The sequence below is a fragment of the Zootoca vivipara genome, chromosome 8 (assembly GCF_963506605.1).
Source record: "Zootoca vivipara chromosome 8, rZooViv1.1, whole genome shotgun sequence".
NCBI classification, from domain to species: domain Eukaryota; kingdom Metazoa; phylum Chordata; class Lepidosauria; order Squamata; family Lacertidae; genus Zootoca; species Zootoca vivipara.
In genome coordinates this window covers 723,384-742,746 of record NC_083283.1, presented here as the reverse complement: position 1 = coordinate 742,746, position 19,363 = coordinate 723,384, and the positions used below count along the sequence as shown (strand labels likewise).

At 53.2% G+C, this 19,363-nt stretch overlaps 1 protein-coding gene across 2 annotated transcripts in view; it reads right to left on the bottom strand.

The window, feature by feature from the left end:
- WDR97 (WD repeat domain 97) overlaps positions 1-19,363 on the bottom strand; it is a 40,657-nt gene that overhangs the window by 12,307 nt on the left and 8,987 nt on the right. For both annotated transcript variants that reach the window (XM_060278203.1, XM_060278204.1), the window contains exons 5-22: positions 18,548-18,669; positions 16,775-17,423; positions 15,537-15,685; positions 13,389-13,625; positions 13,192-13,282; positions 10,388-10,520; positions 10,123-10,250; positions 9,426-9,501; positions 8,905-9,060; positions 8,454-8,600; positions 7,998-8,138; positions 7,685-7,915; positions 6,001-6,114; positions 4,827-5,327; positions 3,898-4,044; positions 3,383-3,493; positions 2,235-2,360; positions 303-506 (exon numbers count right to left, since the gene is read on the bottom strand). In XM_060278203.1, the coding sequence (XP_060134186.1) occupies positions 303-506; positions 2,235-2,360; positions 3,383-3,493; positions 3,898-4,044; positions 4,827-5,327; positions 6,001-6,114; positions 7,685-7,915; positions 7,998-8,138; positions 8,454-8,600; positions 8,905-9,060; positions 9,426-9,501; positions 10,123-10,250; positions 10,388-10,520; positions 13,192-13,282; positions 13,389-13,625; positions 15,537-15,685; positions 16,775-17,423; positions 18,548-18,669 (3,463 nt within the window). The remainder of the gene's footprint in view (positions 1-302; positions 507-2,234; positions 2,361-3,382; positions 3,494-3,897; positions 4,045-4,826; positions 5,328-6,000; positions 6,115-7,684; positions 7,916-7,997; positions 8,139-8,453; positions 8,601-8,904; positions 9,061-9,425; positions 9,502-10,122; positions 10,251-10,387; positions 10,521-13,191; positions 13,283-13,388; positions 13,626-15,536; positions 15,686-16,774; positions 17,424-18,547; positions 18,670-19,363) is intronic.

Here is a 19,363-nt window from a genome sequence, read left to right as displayed (position 1 = left end):
GCCCTTGCAACCGCTGGCTCCCCTCCCTCCCCTTTTTGTTTTGCTTCAAAAACATCTCCCACCCCTTTTAAAAGTCCCCCTTGGGCCCAAGCACCTTCTCCACCAGACCCAGTGGGGAGGAGCTCCCACCTTCTTTTTGAGGGGCTGCTCAGTTATGAAGACCAGAAACTTTAGCCAGCTGCTGGGGAGAGTGGAAGCCCAGCCTTCCAGGCATGCTTGTGTGTGTGTTGCTCTAGCTAGCAGAAGATGCAAGACAAGATCTGCACGGCAGCCCAAAGCAAGGAGCCCAGAGTGACCCTCACCCGGAGGGAGGGCATGTCGTCCCTCTTGTTCAACACCTGGATAAAGGTGCTGCAGACCAGCTCTTTCATCCGAATCCCCATCTCGTCCTTCAGGCTCAAGATGGCTGCAACCAGCTCTGCCTTTTGGCCAAAGTCTCTGGTGACAACCAATGACGCCATCATCTTCGTCAGGAACTCATTCAAGGTCATGTCCGGTGGAAAGCCCTGGCGAGAGGGAAGGGAAGGGAAGCTGCCTTGCGAGGGTTTGGACCAGACACCTCCTTCCCACTCTGCAATTCTAGGATTCTAGGAGAGGAATCTGCTTATTCATGCCACACTCTCACCCTCCTGATAAGAGATAAAATGTGCACAGAGCTTATCTTCTCTCTCTCTCTCTCTCTCTCTCTAAATGGCCTCGGTCCAGTATACCTAAAGGAGCGTCTCCAGCCCCATCGTTCTGCCCGGACACTGAGGTCCAGCACCGAAGGCCTTCTGGCGGTTCCCTCGTTGCAAGATGCCAAGTTGCAGGGAACCAGGCAGAGGGCCTTCTCGGTGGTGGCGCCTGCCCTGTGGAACACCCTCCCAACAGAGATCAAAGAGGGAAACAACTACCAGACTTTTAGAAGACATCTGAAGGCAGCCCTGTTCAGGGAGGCTTTTAATGTTTAATAGATTATTGTGTTTTATTTTTCTGTTGGAAGCCACCCAGAGTGGCTGGGGAAACCCAGCCAGATGGGCGGGGTATAAATAATATATTATTATTATTATTATTATTATTATTATTATTATTATTATTATTATTATTACTCACATGGTCTGTAGCAGCAGATGCTCTACCAGTGAGCAACAGCCCTTCCCTCTAAGGTTAAAACCTAATGTTACTTTGACAACACCCCAACCTCCCAGAACTGGCTAGTTCTTTTGCAATGGGAGTTTAGGAATACGGTCACTATGGAGGCGGAAACAGCCTCTGAATACCCTTCTAGCTGGCCATTGGGACCACCGGCATCAGAGATGGGGCTTCTCTTTGCACTGGCCCAGACAACCACCACCCATCGCCATTAAGAAACTGGGGCTTATCAGTCTCAAATTCCCATAAAGGTGAGGCATCCCCTCAACCTCCTCTGTCTCCTCAGAACCATCCAGAGGCGAGGAAAGATGCTCACTCTCACTCTCTCTGAATCTCTTTTCTGCACGGAACGCTGCGCATCCTCTCAAACCCAAGACTCTACTCAAGCAGGTAAAACACAACTACCGGTAGCTAAGTTATATGTCGCCTGTGAGCGAAATATTGTCACCTTTCCCTTTTCTTCTCTTTTCTTTGCTTCTCTCCCCTCACATTTCCAAAATAAAATTCTTTATACTTTGATATTTGACTTCACTGGTTTACACAGGAATTTGGAGTCTCTCGTTCAAATTATTCTCCATGTGATAGGTGGCATGGCTGTTAAGTGCTCTCTCTCTCTCTCTCTCTCTCTCTCTCTCTCTCTCTCTCTCTCTCTCTCTCTCTCACACACACACACACACACACACACACACACACACACACACACACACACAAAACACGTTATGTTCTGCATCCTCTGGGCTTTCAAAACACAAACCTAAAGCTCTTTGTCATTCGACCTTTCTAGAGCTTAAGGGAGGGGTCCTTGTCAGTTGGGTTTAGAGATCCCTTCAGATCACAGTTGGACAGCAAAGCCGTTTCCAGGCAAGGATCAGACTATAGTTGCAGGCCTGTTGCCATTATTTCCTTGGGAGAAGACCATTTATACAAAAAGTGGGTCTGCCAGTACAGTAGAGGAAATCTTTGTCTTCCAGGTCTGTCGCAAGCAGAGCCCCAAATATACAAGGGATGTGGCAGGGAGAAGTTCCTGTGGGCAGCAAGACTCCTTGGCCCTTCTTGGCCCTTAGTGATGGTCCCCAGATCCTCGTTGCCCTTCAGCCTCTCACCTCAGGAAAAAGGTCTTGGAACCACTGCATGTCCAAGAATGGGAGGACAAAGAAGGGTGGCTCTTTCTTCTGCTCCGGGTATTGAGACTCATCCAGCTGCGTCAGGAAGATCTCAGGAAGATCCGTCTGGAATAAAGAGGAGGAGACTCCAAAACATTGCCCCAAATGCCAATTTCCCCATAAACCCGTTAGAGTGGTTAATATGCATCCCTTTCTAATAGATTAATCATAATTACCATAGACCAAATTTCCTCAATCCATTCAGATATAGGCAGATATATGCTTCCCCACAATTTTTAGCTATTTAGCGGATGGTCCAGGAATCAGCGTGTTTTTACACGAGTAGAATGTGTCCTTTTATTTAAAATGCATCTCTGGGTTAGAAATATTTTTCCCCCAATGGTATTTGATATCCTAACAGATATAATAAAAGGTAAAGGTAAAGGGACCCCTGACCATTAGGTCCAGTTGTGACCAACTCTGGGGTTGCGCGCTCATCTCGCATTATTGGGAGCCGGCGTATAGCTTCCAGGTCATGTGGACAGCATGACAAAGCCGCTTCTGGCAAACCAGAGCAGCACATGGAAACGCCGTTTACCTTTCCACTGTAGCGGTTCCTATTTATCTACTTGCATTTTGATGTGCTTACGAGCTGCTAGGTTGGCAGGAGCTGGGACCAAGCAACGGGAGCTCACCCCGTCACAGGGATTCGAACCGCCGACCTTCTGATCAGCAAGCCCTAGGCTCAGTGGTTTAACCACAACGCCACCTGCGTCCCTAATAGATATAATAGCCTGGACCAATTTCCAGAATGTTTATATCTGAGAACAATTCCAGAAGATGTCTGTGTAATTTGCTTTATTCAAGCCACACCACCAACATTTTATCTGATCCTAACTTACATATTAAGTTCAAATTATAAGGCATTAAATACTTTAAGGTGTTTATCTTTTGTTTATTTTGTTTATTTAAAAGAAAACAAAATGAGGAGAAACCGAAGGAGACACACACACACAGAGAGAAAGAGCCTGACTTTGGGGTTCCTTGCTTACAGGTGTACCACACAGGACCCTCTCAGGACATCCCTTGCCAGCCAGCAAGAGAGAGGCAGGAGGACCATCCCAGGTAGGGAAGAGGTGTCTGCTTACCTGTTTTCTACTGGGCTTGATTATGCCGGTCTCTTCAGAAACCTGTGTCCTTGGCTCTTCGTCCTCGTCCACCTTCCACATTGCGAACGTTCTCGAGGGGCTTTCTGTCTCCTAGCAAAGGCAGAAGGGAAAGTGCAGGTCCCCTCGGCCAAGAGGAGCCCCGTGTCCCACAGTGGGCCCCACCCACAGCCAGCCTCTTGAGACTGCTGCCCTTCCGAAGCTAAGCAGGTCTGAACCTGGACAGCTTCCAAGAGAGGAAAGACCAGCAGTTAAAGCTAGGCTGAAGCAGCAAGCAAGCAAATCTCGCATTGTAGTTTTGCCCCAGGGTGTCTCCGGGGTGCCTTGCCGTGGCCTCCCCTGCCAAGGTTTGTCCTCTCTGGGTGCCGAGTTAGTTTACTGCCTGGTCCTTTCCCAGGCTTCCAGGCAGGGGTCTCCAGAGAGCATCTCTGCTCAGCCGCAGCCAGCCTCCCCCCAGCAGGCCTGGCAATGAGGGTGCAGCTCCCGCTCCGCCTTACCGGCTCCACCACCCCCATGAGTCTCTCCTCTCTCTCCTCTCTCTCCTCCGCCAGCATCTCCTCGCTGTGAAACTGCAGGGCAGCCACCGAGTTGGGGATGAACCCAGAAGACAACCTGGGCAGCGGCGCCTGGTGGCTCTCCAGCTCCTGGCAAGGGAGAGCAAAGCAGTTCAGACAGCAGCCCCCTTCCGCACCCCAACAGCAAAGGGCAACCAGCGGCTGCCGGGCCCAGCCGCACGGGCACAAGACCTTTGGGGCTTGCCTCCCCCCCCTTCTGGAATTTTTGTAAACCTTGTTTCATTGGGAAATATTGGATGGCTTTCGACAGGTGCCAGCGTTTTGGTTCTCGTATTCTTTCGGAAAGTGGGAATTTGCTAAATTCAGCTTCAGGTGTGAAGGGAATCGGATTCCTTCCCCCACCCGCTACTCCCTCCTGTGAAGGTCACACAGGCCTGATCCAGCAGGCTCTTCTTACAGAGGTCTGCTTTGAAAGCAGAGCCTCCATGCCCAGGAACAGTCTACATCTACTGTACTGTAAATTCCAGATAATGGGGTGGGGGCAACAAGGGGAAATAGTGTTGCGTTCAGGTCCTGCTTGGCCCATCTGGCTATAATGCCCATCTGGTTGGCCACTGTGAGAACACGATGCAGGACTAGGTGGGCCTGATCCAGGCACAGCCCTGCCGTCAACAAAGCACACCTAAGCAATGGTCCTCCAGCTCAGCTTTTCTAGGGATAGAGGGGACTCTCCTCTCCCGGCCATGACACTGCCCTGGAAAGGCAGCTGCTCAGGGTGCCAGAGAAGAGAAGCATTGCCCACTCTCTGCCCCAGGCACTGGCAGCAGACTGGCTTGTGGCCTCTCCCTGGAGCCAGAGGAGGAGGACTAGGGGAAGCGGAAGGAGCCAGCGGCCCAGAGAAGCCTCACAACCTGCAGTCTGAAGTAGTCCTTGCTGCCGGAAGGCGGCCTCTCGGGAAAGAAGCCCTTGATGATAACGGAAGATGTCTGGCTCTTCATGCGGGAAATGGAGCCCAGGGACTTGGGTGAAGACTCCTGGCTCCTGACGGGCGAGAAGGGAGACAACTCCTGGCTCCTGACTGGCAAAGCTGGGTGTGACTCCTGGCTCTTGGCTGGCAAGGGAAAGGGCCCCTGGCTCTTGTCAAGCGAGGAAGGAGACCCCTGGCTCTTGCCAGGCGAGGAAGGAGACCCTTGGCTCTTGCCAGGCGAGGAAGGAGACCCCTGGCTCTTGTCTGGCGAGGAAGGAGACCCCTGGATCTTGTCTGGCGAGGAAGGAGACCCCTGGATCTTGTCTGGCGAGGAAGGAGACCCCTGGATCTTGTCTGGCGAGTAAGGAGACCCCTGGCTCTTCTCTGGCGAGGAAGGAGACCCCTGGCTCTTGTCTGGCGATGGGAACTCCTTGAAGACGACACTCTAGGCACACAATCCATGGTCGCCCAGGTGAAGCACAGGGGAGGACACCTGCGCAACCCACTCCTTTCCCCCTCACCTCACTTGCACCCCCTGTCCCCATCTCCAAAATGCCTCCTGCCAGCCAGTGAACGGCACAGGACACAGAACCACCCCAACACCTGTCAACGTCCATATCAGGGGGGACTCGCCAGCCCCTCCTGCACTAGAGCCCAAAGACATAGAATGACACACATGGTGGGTGGGCCATTTCTTCTACAGGGGAGGAGGAGATTCTCCCTCTGGTGGTGGCTGAGAGAAATGGGGGACTGTGGGGGGGTGGGGTGGGGTTCTGCTGGGCTCTGGGGTGGGCGTTAGAACTCCAGCGCTGAGTGCAGGAAGATTCTGGATGGATAAAACGAAATCCTTCTTCATGCACCACAGAGCTAAACTGTGGAACTCCCTCCCTCATGAGGCAATGATGGCCACCAACCTGTTCATTTCAGTGGTTTGGTTGGAAGTGACTTTGGGTTGCCTTGGGCAGGGATAAAGCTTTGGTCAGGGAGCTGAGAGAGGACATCCCGTGGGAGTCGCACCCGTCACTTGCAGCCCCCAAGGGAGAAAGGGGTGTGGCAGCAGCAGCAGCAGGAGGAGCTGCTTGTGGGTGCCAGGTGAGCCAGGGTGGGGCCCCTCTTACCTTCTCGCTCTTGATGGGCTCCCCAGGAAAACTGGGGGTTGAGGAGAGTTGTGAAGGGGGTGTGACGGAAGCACCCATTTCGGACTCTTGGATTGCACCCAAGTCTTTCTTCAACTGAAGGGCGAGGAAAAGGAGGGACTTGGATTAACTTTGCAGGCCAAACTCAGAAGGCTCTTTCGTCAGACTTCAGTCCTCTCTTGGGACTATCATAAATGATTATTAATGACCTGCCCTTCACCTTAAGGTCCCTGGGCAGGTTGCAACATAAAACACAATGTCAGTCTGGATGATGCCTTGAGTCCCTTCCAATTATTGGAGCCCTGCATGTAGGGAGGGTTAGAATTCAATGGAATAAGTTCCCAAACTAGTCAGACAAGATCCTTTGTAAGACTGTTGTTGTTGTTGTTGTTGTTGTTGTTGTTTATCAAATTTCTATACCGCCCTTCAACCGAGGACCACAGGGTGGTTTACAATATAAAAATGAAAAAGACATACCATAGCAACAAACAAAAGCAATGACACCCCCATCTCCCCACTGTTTAAAAAGCCAGAGATTGTTTAATTAGCCAAAGGCCTTCGGAGAAGAGGAATGCTTTTGCCTGGCAGCTAAAGATATGTAAGGAGGGCACCAGGTGAGGCTCCCTGGGGAGAGCATCCCGCAGGTGGGGAGGCACCACAGAAGAGGCCCTCCTGCAATAAAACAGGTCCTCTTTTATTGGTCTCTACAGCCACCGCAGGTGCCATAACTCTCCTGCGGTTTGACTTTATCCCTGAAGACAGATTCTTCCATAGTCTTCCAAGACAGATGGAGGCAACACACCTAGCTGGCCATGGAAGGGTCCTCATCAGCCTCCCAAAATACTGTGCTGCGAATGCGATGCGAGAGATGCAACGAAGCGATGGGGCCCTCTAAACTAATGGGTGGGGGCCAGTCCTCCACTCCCCACCCAGCTGTGTGTGTTTGTGGGCTGGGCTGGGCTGGGCTGGGCTGGAAGCTGGAACCACAGAGACCTGCTTCCTCCGTGCTGGATCCAAAGCTGAGACTGATGAAGAAGCAAACTGTGTCAGGTGTGGATGCTGTGAGCCCCTCCATCCGATGCTCAGATTGCATGGGTGGGTGAGTGAAACCATCTCTCCAAAAGACCCAGCATACAAAAGGTCCCAGGTTCAAAACAGATTCCACTTAAACATTAGGAAGAACTTCCTGACAGTAAGAGCTGTTCGACAGTGGAATTTGCTGCCAAGAAGTGTGGTGGAGTCTCCTTCTTTGGAGGTCTTTAAGCAGAGGCTTGACAGGCATATGTCAAGAATGCTTTGATGGTGTTTCCTGCTTGGCAGGGGGGTTGGACTGGATGGCCCTTGTGGTCTCTTCCAACTCTATGATTCTATGATTCTATGATTCAATCCTTCACAGCATCTCAAGCCCAAAGGGCCTTACTGCCCCAATATCTGAGGAAGACCCTGCAGAAGGAGTAATTGCTGCCAGCCAGAGAAGACAGCACTGGGCTGGACAGACCAAAGGTCAGACTTAATTTAAGGCAGCAGCTTCAAGTGCACTCACAACGTCTGGGATTAGGCGGGCACAAATTTTAAACACTAGATTTTGTGTGTGCCTGTCTGTCAGTCCATGTGCTTCCTACTTCCCTGCCCCCCCCCCACGCACTCTGGCGCTCTGGAATCTCACCGTTGCCCTACGAATCTTGACCTTGCTACCCCTGGTGTCCATTCCAGAGAGGATGAGGCCTGGGGAAGGACGTCTTGTGCTGGGGGAAAACGTCTCCGCTTCGTCCAAGGGAGAGCTAGAGCTGGGCTCCGGAATCTCCTCGGGGGCTGTCACCAGTGGCGAGGGCACCGGAGGGGGCAACCTCCTCCTCCTCGGCTTGGGGGGTTTCTTTCCCTTTTGTGCCATGCCTATCTGGGAGACAAGAGGGCCACGCTCAGACCTCTGCCACTGCTCCAACCCCTTCCCCACTCCAGCTGCCCCGCCAGCCCCTCACCTGCTCACTTTTGCTCCTTCTCAACCCAAAAACCGGGACTCTCACTGGAGGAACCGGGGATACAGCTTCTTTGATTTCAGACACAGACGGGGCTGTTGAGAGGACCGCCAGGGGGCTCTCCTCTGCAGGGGAGCTGGTGTCCTGTGGGGCAGGTGGGAGGAAGGCAGGAGAACCAGGTCTCTCGCAAACCAAGATGGCTCCACACAGTCGCCCTAAGGTGCCACCTTGGACAAGGACTCAGTGGCATCACCTCAGGCCACCCAAAAGGACGCAGAATGCTGAAGCTCAGCCTCCGGGCCATATCCCCCTGGTGGCTTCAAAGGCATCTCTCGCCAAGGGAAACTGAGGAAGGGCCAATGGGAGCTGGCCTTTGGCTCAGAGCCACCGGCGAGAGGGCAGAGACATCAGGCAGGAGACCCCATGGCTTCTGGGGCAGAGGAACACCCCACCAGTTACCTCCAATGTCTCGGGACGTTCCAGGGAAATGGGTGGGGGGAAGCACCCCAGGAACATGCCGTCTGGCCCATAGAGCTCCGATAGGGACTTCGCCTGGCGCATGACTTCCAGCACCTCATCGGCATTGAAGGTGTCCTCCTCCGGGATCTGGGAGCAGAGACAAGGCGGCAGGGAGGGGAGGGGAGACGCAATAAATGCGGCCCAACTGGATGAACATGCAAAATTACCCCCTGTCTCTCTTCCATGGCTCTGCAGAGGAGATGCTCAAAGGAGCAAAAGCTCCTGGGAAGTCTGACCTCTTCTGGGCTGGCCTCCCCTCCCCTCCCCTCCCCTCGCCCTTCCATCCGAGGCAGGGAGGGGCTGCAGGACCTCCTCCACGGAGACCACCCTTGGCTGGAAGGTGCCCCTTACCTGCCACCATCTCTGATTCCTGTCGACCCCCCAGCCTCACCTCAATTTTGGGTTGCGGCTTGTAGAATATCTTCAGGTATTTCTCAAAGGCCTCTTCCTTCATTTCCTTGGTGGGCCGCAATTTCTTGGCCACGCTTGCTTTCCCCTTCTGGACCAGCTCCAGATCCTGGTCCCTGTCGGCCATCTGGGAGAGTCCCTGCAAGAGGGTGCAGAGCTCAAGGCCTCTCTGCCCCTTTCCCCTCCCTCCCATGCTCTGCCCCGTGGTCAGAGAGCCCCTTGCCCACGGGGGACCTCCCTTCTCCTCCCCTCCAGACACGCTGCCAGGCTGAGAAGCCTCTCCCCTCTCGCAGCCTGCTTCCCCCCTTGGAATGTGCCTGGTCTTTGCTGTCCCCTGAACCCCCATTTCCATCTCGCCAAGAAACATCGCCCACGGGACTCCAGGGCAGCTTCCTCCGGTGCTGAGTGGCGCATGGCACTTGTGGAGCTGGCCTTGGCACCAGTGAGGGCACAGCTGCCCTTTGGAGTGGCTCTGGTCTTCTCAGCGGGAGCGGCAGGACTTACCTCCGTCCTGGCATGGATGTCGCGGAGCACTCCGGATTCCTGCAAGGCCATCCTGCGGCCTCCAGGCACAGGGGACCTGAGTGGGGAGAACGAGAGAGAGAGAGAGGAGACCCCCAGAGGCAGCTTGACATCCTGACTTTGGCCTCTCCCCCCAGGGACGCTCAGCTGCTTCTCTGTCCTAAAACACCCCTCAGCACCACCCTCAGCCACCCAGTGACCTCTTTGCCCCTGGAGCTGCCTCCCCAAACAGTATCACAGGATTGTAGAGCTGGAAGGGACCCCGAGGGTCATCCAGCCCAACCCCTGCAATGCAGGAATCTTTCTCTCTGCCCTCCTTCCTATCCCTTCTAAAACCAACCTTTTGCCACAACACCTCGAGCTCCTGCAGCCCCCCCCCAAGGCGCACTGCAGCTTAGCCTACGCAGGAAGTGACAAAATAAATGCTCTGATTCCTCTGTTTCTCCCCTGCCTCCATTTCCTTTCCCCTCCTAAAAGGATGGAATGTAAAGTCCTCGGGGCAAGGACCTGTTATTTTGCACTCTCCACTTGCCCTGTAGATCGATAGGTGTCCTTCATTGCAGAAGAGCCTCGTCTCAGCAGCCCTGCTAAGGGGCGCCAGAGTGAGGGAAGGAGGGAGCCAGGTGCTGTGCCCCTGGCGCTGGGTGCTCAGCGAGACAGCTGCTTTCCAGAATCTTACTCAATCTCCTCCAAGGGTTGGTCCTGCTTCAGCCGCCGGACGTTCTCCTTGACAAGAGCCTCGAAGTGGGCATCGCTGATGGGGAGAGGGATGCCCTTGAGGGGCTCCAGGAACCTGGCGCACAGCAGCTGCAAGAGACAGGGCACAGGCTTTGCGGGACCAGCTCCACGGCCATCCCCAGCAAAGAGCGCGGGGGCAGTAGCGGGGAGCCCGGGCAGGTGGCCTGCTCCCCCCCCACCCCCAAAGGGACGCCAGATGCCCCCACCTTCATCTTGTAGTGGTTGGGCAGGTACTTGTTGTGGTGGATGAGGAAGACGTGTCTCTCCAGCCCAACCAGCAGGTCCCCCCAGTGGTTGGCAAAGGCCAGGCTCTCCGGGATGGTGTTCATCTTCAGGTGCCTGCAGGGCAGAAATGGGGGGGGCGGGGCGGGGGGGGAGTGAGCTTGGCTTCCAAGGACCCTTCCCACAAGCCCCGGCTGGGCAGCCCAGAGCAGAAGGGATGGAAACATTAAAAGCATAAAGTGCATGGAGGCCGCCTTAAGCTCCGCTTTTAAACCCAAGCAAAATCGCCTGAAAGGTAGCTATGGATGTAAAGTCTCAATGGATCCTTCAGCCGGGATTCCTGCATTGCGGAGGGTTGGGCTGGATGATCTTGGAAGTCCCTTTCAACTCTACAGTTCTAAATAGAAATAAGAAATGGATGACATAGCAAAATTAAAGGGAAGGTGGGCAAGGAATTTTTAGAGCAGCAGCAATGGAAACTCTCAACGCCGGTGGGGAAGCGGAGGAGGAGGGTTCTCTGCAGCTATTTCCTTTTGAAGCTTCCGGTGTTGGGGATGTGAGGAGAAGCAGGTACCCACTAAGGGTTTCAGCTGTTTGCTATGTGCTGTGTGTCACCTGATCACTGGGAAGGGATCATGTTACAGTTCCTACATACAGAATGTTTTCTTTGTTCTGTGTGTGAAAAACTTTACTTTCATTTTTGATCGGAAAGGAGAGCAGTCATGCCGCCTTGCTCTCCCGGTCAGTTGTTTCTTATTCTGCAAAAAAAGCTTTTTAGTTTAGAAGACAGAAGCTTATCTCTGTTAATTATCGTGTGCCGCTTTCTGCAAGTTCACACAGGCTTCTAGCTACGCAAGAAGATACTCTGCAGTTTCTTTGCCGAGAGTGCGCAGGTAAGGAAGCGCAACTGGACTGTTGTGATGTTTGGCAAAGCCCTAAGGAGCCAATCAATCACTCATTAGGAAGAAAACTTCAACAGGGGATGCCGGACAGAGCAAAAGTTTCAAAAGTTTCAAACTTCCAACGGCCTCCCAAACAATCAGGAGGCGCCACACTGCCCTGCAAGCAAAGCAGGCATCCCTGTGTGGGACAAGACAGAGTGGGCTCGCTCCAAATCAAGCCCCATGGTAAGGTAAAGGGTAAAGGGACCCCTGACCATTAGGTCCAGTCGTGACCGACTCTGGGGTTGCGCGCTCATCTCGCATTATTGGCCGAGGGAGCCGGCGTATAGCTTCCAGGTCATGTGGCCAGCATGACAAAGCCACTTCTGGCAAACCAGAGCAGCACATGGAAACGCCGTTTACCTTCCCGCTGTAGCGGTTCCTATTTATCTACTTGCATTTTGACGTGCTTTCGAACTGCTAGGTTGGCAGAAGCTGGGACCAAGCAACAGGAGCTCACCCCGTCACAGGGATTCGAACCGCCGACCTTCTGATCAGCAAGCCCTAGGCTCAGTGGTTTAACCACAGCGCCACCTGGGTCCCCTAAGCCCCATGGTACTTGCTCCCAACTGAGTGGGTGCCAGACTGGGGCTGGTCCCTCGGTGTCCCCAGGTGACGCTGGGAGAGATCCCTGCTCAAAGCCTTGCAGAGCCATTGCTACCAGTCAGTGTAGACCAGGGCTTCCCAAACTTGGGTCCCCGGCTGGTTTTGTACTACAGTTCCTGTGGGGTGACAGAGCAGTCAAATACAACATTCCTAGAGTGGACATAAAAAATGGGGGTGTCTGAACCAGCCAGTCCGAACTTCCTGTTTCCTCCTGGACTGGGATAAACTTCCTCTACATGTGACCAGAGGTGGGTGTGACCTCACCTGTTCAGGTAACAAAATAGCACAAGGGAGGCAGCCATCTCTCTCTCTGACGCCATTCCTCGAAGAAGCAACATCTCCTTAGCCTGAAATTGGCTTCCAGCCAAGAGGGGACAAAGGAACTATCTCAGGCATCCCCAAACTTCGGCCCTCCGGATGTTTTGGACTACAATTCCCATCTTCCCCGACCATTGGTCCTGTTAGCTAGGGATCATGGGAGTTGTAGGCCAAAACATCTGGAGGGCCACAGTTTGGGGGTGCCTGAACTATCTCCTTATGGGATAGATTCCACGTGTATACAGTATATATTGTAACCTAAGTCTGCCTTCTGGGATCCTTCTGTGAACAGAATGTGAGTAAACTATTTTTTATACTTTTGTACAAGACTGTGTCGTGTCTATTCTTTTATGAGGGAATAAAGGGGAATTACCAGGAAACTTATTTTAGAGGCTTATGCAAGCCTGGCAAAGACGTTATCCGCTGTGTAAGTTTAAAAATGGGAATGCTACTCTGCTAAATCATAGAGCTTGTTAGCACAAGTTGGGAAGGGTATAATTAAACAATATATCCTCCCTGCACCTTCCCACAGTTCCCGCCATCCCTGACCGCTGGTCCTGTGAGCGTGGGGTGATGGGCATTGTAGTCCAACAACAGCTGGAGACCCAAGTCTGGGGAGACCCTGAGTTGGAGGAACCTGTGGCTTGCAGCTTCCGATGCCCCTATGCTAGCTCACCAAAGGCACGCCAGCAGACAAAGAACCGTAGAGCTGGAAGGGTTCCCCAAGGGCCATCCAGCCCAACCCCCTGCAATGCCAGAATGGCAGCTAAAGCATCCCGGACAGATGCCCCCCCTCCAGCCTCTGCTTTCCAGTGCTGGGTGCAAAAGCTGCAAGAAGTAGAGAGCCCCCCATCGGGAGCAGGAGGCTGCCCCGGCCCACAAGACACCCCCATTCCCCATTCAGAATCCGGCCCGTCAGTCACCGCAGCAGCTTGTTCTCGATGTCCCAGATCTTCACGGATCCGTCTCTGCTGGACGAAGCGACGAGCTTCAGGTTGGGGCAGCAGCAGAGGCCTGGAGGGAGGGAGGCAGTGAAGGGGCAGCAGCTGTGAGACAGGAGAGCCGAGTTCGCCCCCCCCCCCAATGGCCTGGCCTTGGCGCCCTCCCGGCTCCTGCGCACCTGTGATGTTGTCCTGGGCATCATCTTCGGGTTTGTGCTCGGAGCGCGTCTGCTTCATCAGGTTGTAGTAGACGACGCTATAGGTGGCCGTCTGGGGGTCCTGGAAGGCCACCGCCAGTGTCTCCCCCAGGGAGCACAGGTGCAAGGCAGGGGAGGCACAGGAGAAGCTCAGGAGCGGGACCAGGCACTCCGTGGTGTAGGGGAAAACACGCCACATCTTCACCGTGCGGTCGGCACCTGCCCCGGGGGCAAGGAGAGGCACAGGGTCAGCCCCAGTGGGGGGAAACTCCTCTTTCTTCATCCTTCTCCTCCCCCCCCCCCGGTCTCCCAGGGTTGGTTTCTGCAGAGCTACACCCTGTTATTGTCTTGAGTTTGGAGGGGCTGGTCTGCATGATGCCTGAGTCCCTCCCAACTTGGGGTCTTGGTTGCAGCAAGGATTCTAAAAATCTAATGGATTTGAACTCGTCCCAGAATTCTGCTGTAGCCACTTAGCAAAATTACCATATTTTTCTGTGTTTCAGACTAGGTTTCCCCCCCTAAAAAATAATGTCAAAAATTAGGGGGCGTCTTATACATGGATATATCTCCCGCCATTTTCTTAAATCTGGGTCCCCCCAAAATAGGGGGCGTCTTATACATGGGCCGTCTTATAGATGGAACAATACGGTGTGTGTGTGTATATATATATCTTTAGTAAATGCATTTATTCTATAAGAGCTATGTGTCGATGAATGGTTTGATTCTTGTATCCCTGTATTTCTATCAACCTCTGAACTGCTAAATTCCTGGCCCCAGTACTGAAGGGTACAACTCATTAGGAAGTTTAGGCTACAAACTATACCAGTTTCTCAACCTTTTTTGGGCCAAGGCACACTTGTTCCATGAAAAAAATCACGAGGCACACCACCATTAAAAAAGTTAAAAAAATTAACTCTGTGCCGCCCTATATTGACTATATAATTATGACTGTAAGAAACACTTGCCAATTGCTGTGTTGGTTGCAATCTCCTGTAATAAGGCTTCACAAGCCGCTGATTTCTCTACCAGCACAATCCTTTGCTCAGCAAGTTTCAGGTTGAGCTCATCCAGCCAGCTTCTTTAAGTTTGTCTAAATTTTAGTTTAGTTTGTCTAAATTTTGCCGCGACGTGCGGCGACGAGAAGGGCGATTTGCGTTGTCACGTGCCTGGCGGCCGCCAATGAACAACACTTACCCGCCGGAAAGGAAGCCGGCCGGGTCACGACGCGGGCGCTCGCCCCGCGTCGTGACCCGGCTGGCTTCCTTTCCGGCGGGTCAGTTAAGGGTATTGGCGGCCGCCAGGCACGTGACAATGCAAATCACCCTTCTCGTCGCCGCATGTCGCGGCACACCAGCCAGCGTCTCGCGGCACACTAGTGTGCCGCGGAACAGCGGTTGAGAAACGCTGAACTATACCATCCTTGTGGTGGGGCAGGAGAGCTGAAAACATTGCCAATATACCATATTTAGGTGAACCTAGTGCACCATCAGATCCAGTCTGCACCTCAATTTTCAAAACCTGGAAATCAAAAAAGTATTTGCTGGCGAATGTAAATGCGCCATCAAATCTAATGTGCGCCCTAATATTTGCGATGTAAAAGGTGAGCATTACACTTGAGTAAACGCGGTATTTCACATTTGGCAACCAAGGTGCCCTGGGGTTTCAGATAGCGCATGGGCAGGGGAGTCTAAAAAGCCCCAGACACAAAATTCCACGGCCCTCTAACAGCTCTGGTGGCTCATGGACCAGAAGCGATGTATTGAGCATTAACTCTGGAAGGGTAGACTCAATTCTGACCAAAGTAACTCTCCTAGAGCCAAATATACATCATCCTCATCCTCTTTTAAAGCAAGGGTCTCCTGGGGGAGGGACCTCCATAGCTGGACTACCAAAAGACCTTCTCTGTCCTTTGGGGACACCAACTATAGAGGGCAGAAGGGGCTCCATCCCCCTCAATATTTGTGCGCAGGGGGTCTGAGCTCCCCCCCCCCATATTGCCGCCGGGCAGCACTCGTGCCGGGGGGGGGCAGGATGCATGGAGGGTCAAGATCACCCTCTGCACACCCCACCCCCTGCCGCTGGCCTTCCTGAAGACCCTGATATTTGGGTTTGCCGAACCAGAGGACTCACCTGCTGAAATGATACACATCTGCGTGGGGTATTCAGCCAAGGCCGTGACCGCTTGGGAGCCGTGTGCCTCCACCTTGTAGCGGTTTCGGGCCAGAAACCACTCCACGACAGTGAGGAAGCCCGTTTTGTGTCCCAAAATTAGCAGGAACCTGGGCAGGGTGGGGGGAGGGGAAGAGAGAAGTGTCCTTTGATAAGCACGTTCAGAGAGATATGCACGATGGAATGGCAGCTTCTGGGGTGGGGGGAAGGATTAGCCCAATCTGGAGGCGGTCAAAGAAAAGAAAAAGGTTTGCACAAGGACAAATCCAAAAAGAGAATTTTGCTGCAACTTGGGTTGACTTTATAGATTTCGTGAGTAGAGCCAAACCTGGTCATCTTCTTCCACCAGCGCTTTGAATTGTGTGCTTGGCATCACTTTCCTAACCCCCCCACCCAGGTTCTTGCGTGAACTAGGCTCACCTGTGGAAAAAATAACATCCCTCTGCCACTTAGTAGTTCTTTAGATATATGAGTAGCCTAAGGTTTCATTATTGTTCTCACTTCAAGCCACCTCAAAGCATTATTTATTTTAAGGCTTTGCATGATATTTTTGTTTAGTTTCATTTTTTTACGTGTATCGTTAGTGTAGATATTACTTGTAGTTGCATTAGTCTGTCGTATTCTTTCATGCCACCAAATCAGTGATTGTGCATGTTTCTAACGGGGAAATTATAGTTTTGGTGTTTTACAGTTCCTGCTTTTGAAATGTGATGTTTCTTGTTCTTCTTGTTAAAATATTAATAAAAAAATACAAAGATTAACAAAACAACAACAACAACAAAATAGTGGGGGGGGGGTGACAAGAGTGTGGGCTGCCTTTACACGCCAAATTAGGAAGAACTTCCTGACAGTAAGAGCTGTTCGACAGTGGAATTTGCTGCCAAGGAGTGTGGTGGAGTCTCCTTCTTTGGAGGTCTTTAAGCAGAGGCTTGACAGGCATATGTCAAGAATGCTTTGATGGTGTTTCCTGCTTGGCAGGGGGCTGGACTGGATGGCCCTTGTGGTCTCTTCCAACTCTACGATTCTATGAAATTAACTCATAAGGAACGTTGACCAGCAACTGCTTTGCTGCCCCCCAGGCAGGATGCAGGAGTAGTTGGGAGGGAGGGAGGGAGGGAGGCAGCAGCAAGACCCACTGGCAGCCCTGGCAATGAAGCAGGTGAGAGGGGCTTCTCTTGAGTCCATCTCACCCACTTTACCTGTTTTTATCTGGGAGTTTCAGCCACTGCTTCTTGTAGCCCTTGCAATCCAGCACGTCCAGCCACTGGGAATAGGCCTTCTCCGGGTCCAGCACGTGGCTGTAGACCATGAGGCAGCAGGGGTCAGACTCCCAGGTGCTGCCTGGCAGACTCTTCTTGGTCTGCATGGGGTCCTGGGCGCTGTTGGCCCACAGCACGGCGCCATCCTCCATCAGCACAAAGAGGGTCTCGCGCGGCAGGCAGTACGCCAGCTCCAGGCCCTGGCGGGGGCTGTCCAAGAAAAGGATGGAGATGATGACTCCGCTCTGAGCATCCACCATCCGCACGGTGGAGTCCTGGCAGATGCAGAGGGCGCGGACGGGGAAGTTGCCAAGGGCCTCCAGGTTGACGCAGTTGATGCGGCGGATGGGGCAGCCCACGGGCGTGTAGAGCGAGTAGAGCTTGTTGATCTTCCAGAGGGTCAGGGACGAGCCGGAGATGGAGACGATGTGAGACAGGGTCACGGCCTTCAGGGTCTCCACGGGCTCCGATAAATGGACCTGGTCCACCTGGTCAATGGTGTTGAGGTTCCAGGTGCGGATTGTGCCGTCCTGGGAGGCGGAGAATATGATGGCCCTCTGAGGGTAGATGGTCACAGCGACGACCGGACCTGGGGGGGAACAAGAGGCTCAAAGGGGGCCAAAACCAGTCACAGCCACGTGGGGATGGAGACAGGAGTGGATCGATGCCTTCCCGCCTCTTCAGAAGGAGAGAAGGCTCCACCTTTGAGCTCTTTGTTCTCCTTACAACCCAGTACTAATTCATATAGCTAGATCAGGGACATCCAACTCCCTAGAGAGTGCAATCTACTCCCAGAATTAAAAACTGACAGTAATCTACCCATGGGGGGGGGGACAGACCAAAGTTCTTGAGCTTTTTTTAGGGGGGAGGTGCCACAATTCTTCTGCTTTGGGGGGGCATGCCATATAATCTCTTACAAAACAATAAATGCTCTCTCTCACCTTGCCTCCGATACGGCGCTTAGGCCGGCCCTCGTCCCCGACGACACTCTCCGTGCTCACCTTCAGGAGGGCCATTGTGGGGAAGCAGAGGACGGGCGCCAGGAATGGTCTACCAACACCCGATCGCATGGCTGGGGATCCCGGAAGCCTCTTTTCAGAGTGAACTTCTGACTTACCAGTGTAGAAGGGCACCATGGCTGGCAGCAGAGCAGCAACAGACTCTGGCCAGGTCAGGACGGCAAGGGGGCAGGTGCTCTCCCCCCCCCCCCCACAGAGAAAAACGAGCCTGCGATCTACTGCTATCACCCAGGGATCGACCTGTCGACCGGTTGGACATCCCTGATCTAGATGTTTTGGCCAGGATTGGTATTCAAATGGCCAACGGTGGCTCGGCAGACCTTATGAAGGACCTAGAGACATTCAACATTGACAGCTGCTAGGCACCCTTATGCCTTTTAGCAGCTGCGTGCTAGGCAGAAATTCAACAGGTTCAGCCTCCCATCATTGTACCCCTTTGACTTTCTGGCCATAAAACTATCCTGTAGGGGAAAAGCGTTGCCATTACAGCCATGGCTGCCCCCATGACCAATGAGGCATCCCTCTTGGACACGCCACTCCTGCGAGGGAGGCAGGAGCCAGAGGTGCTACGAAGGCGTCCCTGCTCAGCCAACGGGTGAGAGAGGCGTCGGTCTCTTGCTAAAGGCCTTCCTAGTGGCTGAGGCAGGGAGAGGGATTTTTCCGTTGCCCTTATCTCCACATCACCCACGCTCACCTGTGTGGCCCACAAAGACCGTCTGAATGTGCCAGTTCTTGTCCCAGACCTTGATGGTTGTGTCCCGTGAGGCCGTGATAGCGCAGCCAATCACTTCGCAGTAGGTGATGTCTGTGATCGCCCTGGGAGAGAAGACCAAGAAAAGCAGCCCGGCTTAAGTCAGATCCTTCTTGCACTGCATGGCCTCCCATTCTATGAGCTTATGCTTCTATGGGCCATGCCAGGCATAGGCAAACTCGACTCTCCAGATGTTTTGAGACTACAACTCACATCATCCCTAGCTAACAGGACCAGTGGTCAGGGATGGTGGGAATTGTAGTCTCAAAACATCTGGAGGGCCGAGTTTGCCTAGGCCTGGACCATGCAGACCAGCTCTCCACTTCCCAAAGCAGCTCAGCCAGGTGGCTCCGGGGTATTAGCGGCAGGACACAAACCAAGAGCTGCCCCCTTTTCAGAGCCCCAGAGTTCAGTGACCACCACCACAAGTTGTAGGAGAGAATTCTGGACGTTTGTTGTGCTTTGTGTGCGAAGAGACGTTCTCTCTCTCTCTCTCTCCCGTCCCTTCGGGATCTACTTCCCATTGGCTTCCTTGGATAAATGCACCCCCTCTCTCCTTAAGTCCCAAGTTTGGTTGCAAGTTGCTTTGGGTTGCCCTGGGCAAGATAAAGTGACTAACAAATTTAAGAAATAATAAAAACAGATAACGCTGGAGCCACAGGAGGACAAGTGGCGGTGCTTCTCAGTCATGGGAGTGGGGTGGGGGTCAAACTAGCCACAACCTGAGTGGTGTGCATTGGAAAATTCCACTGGGGCATT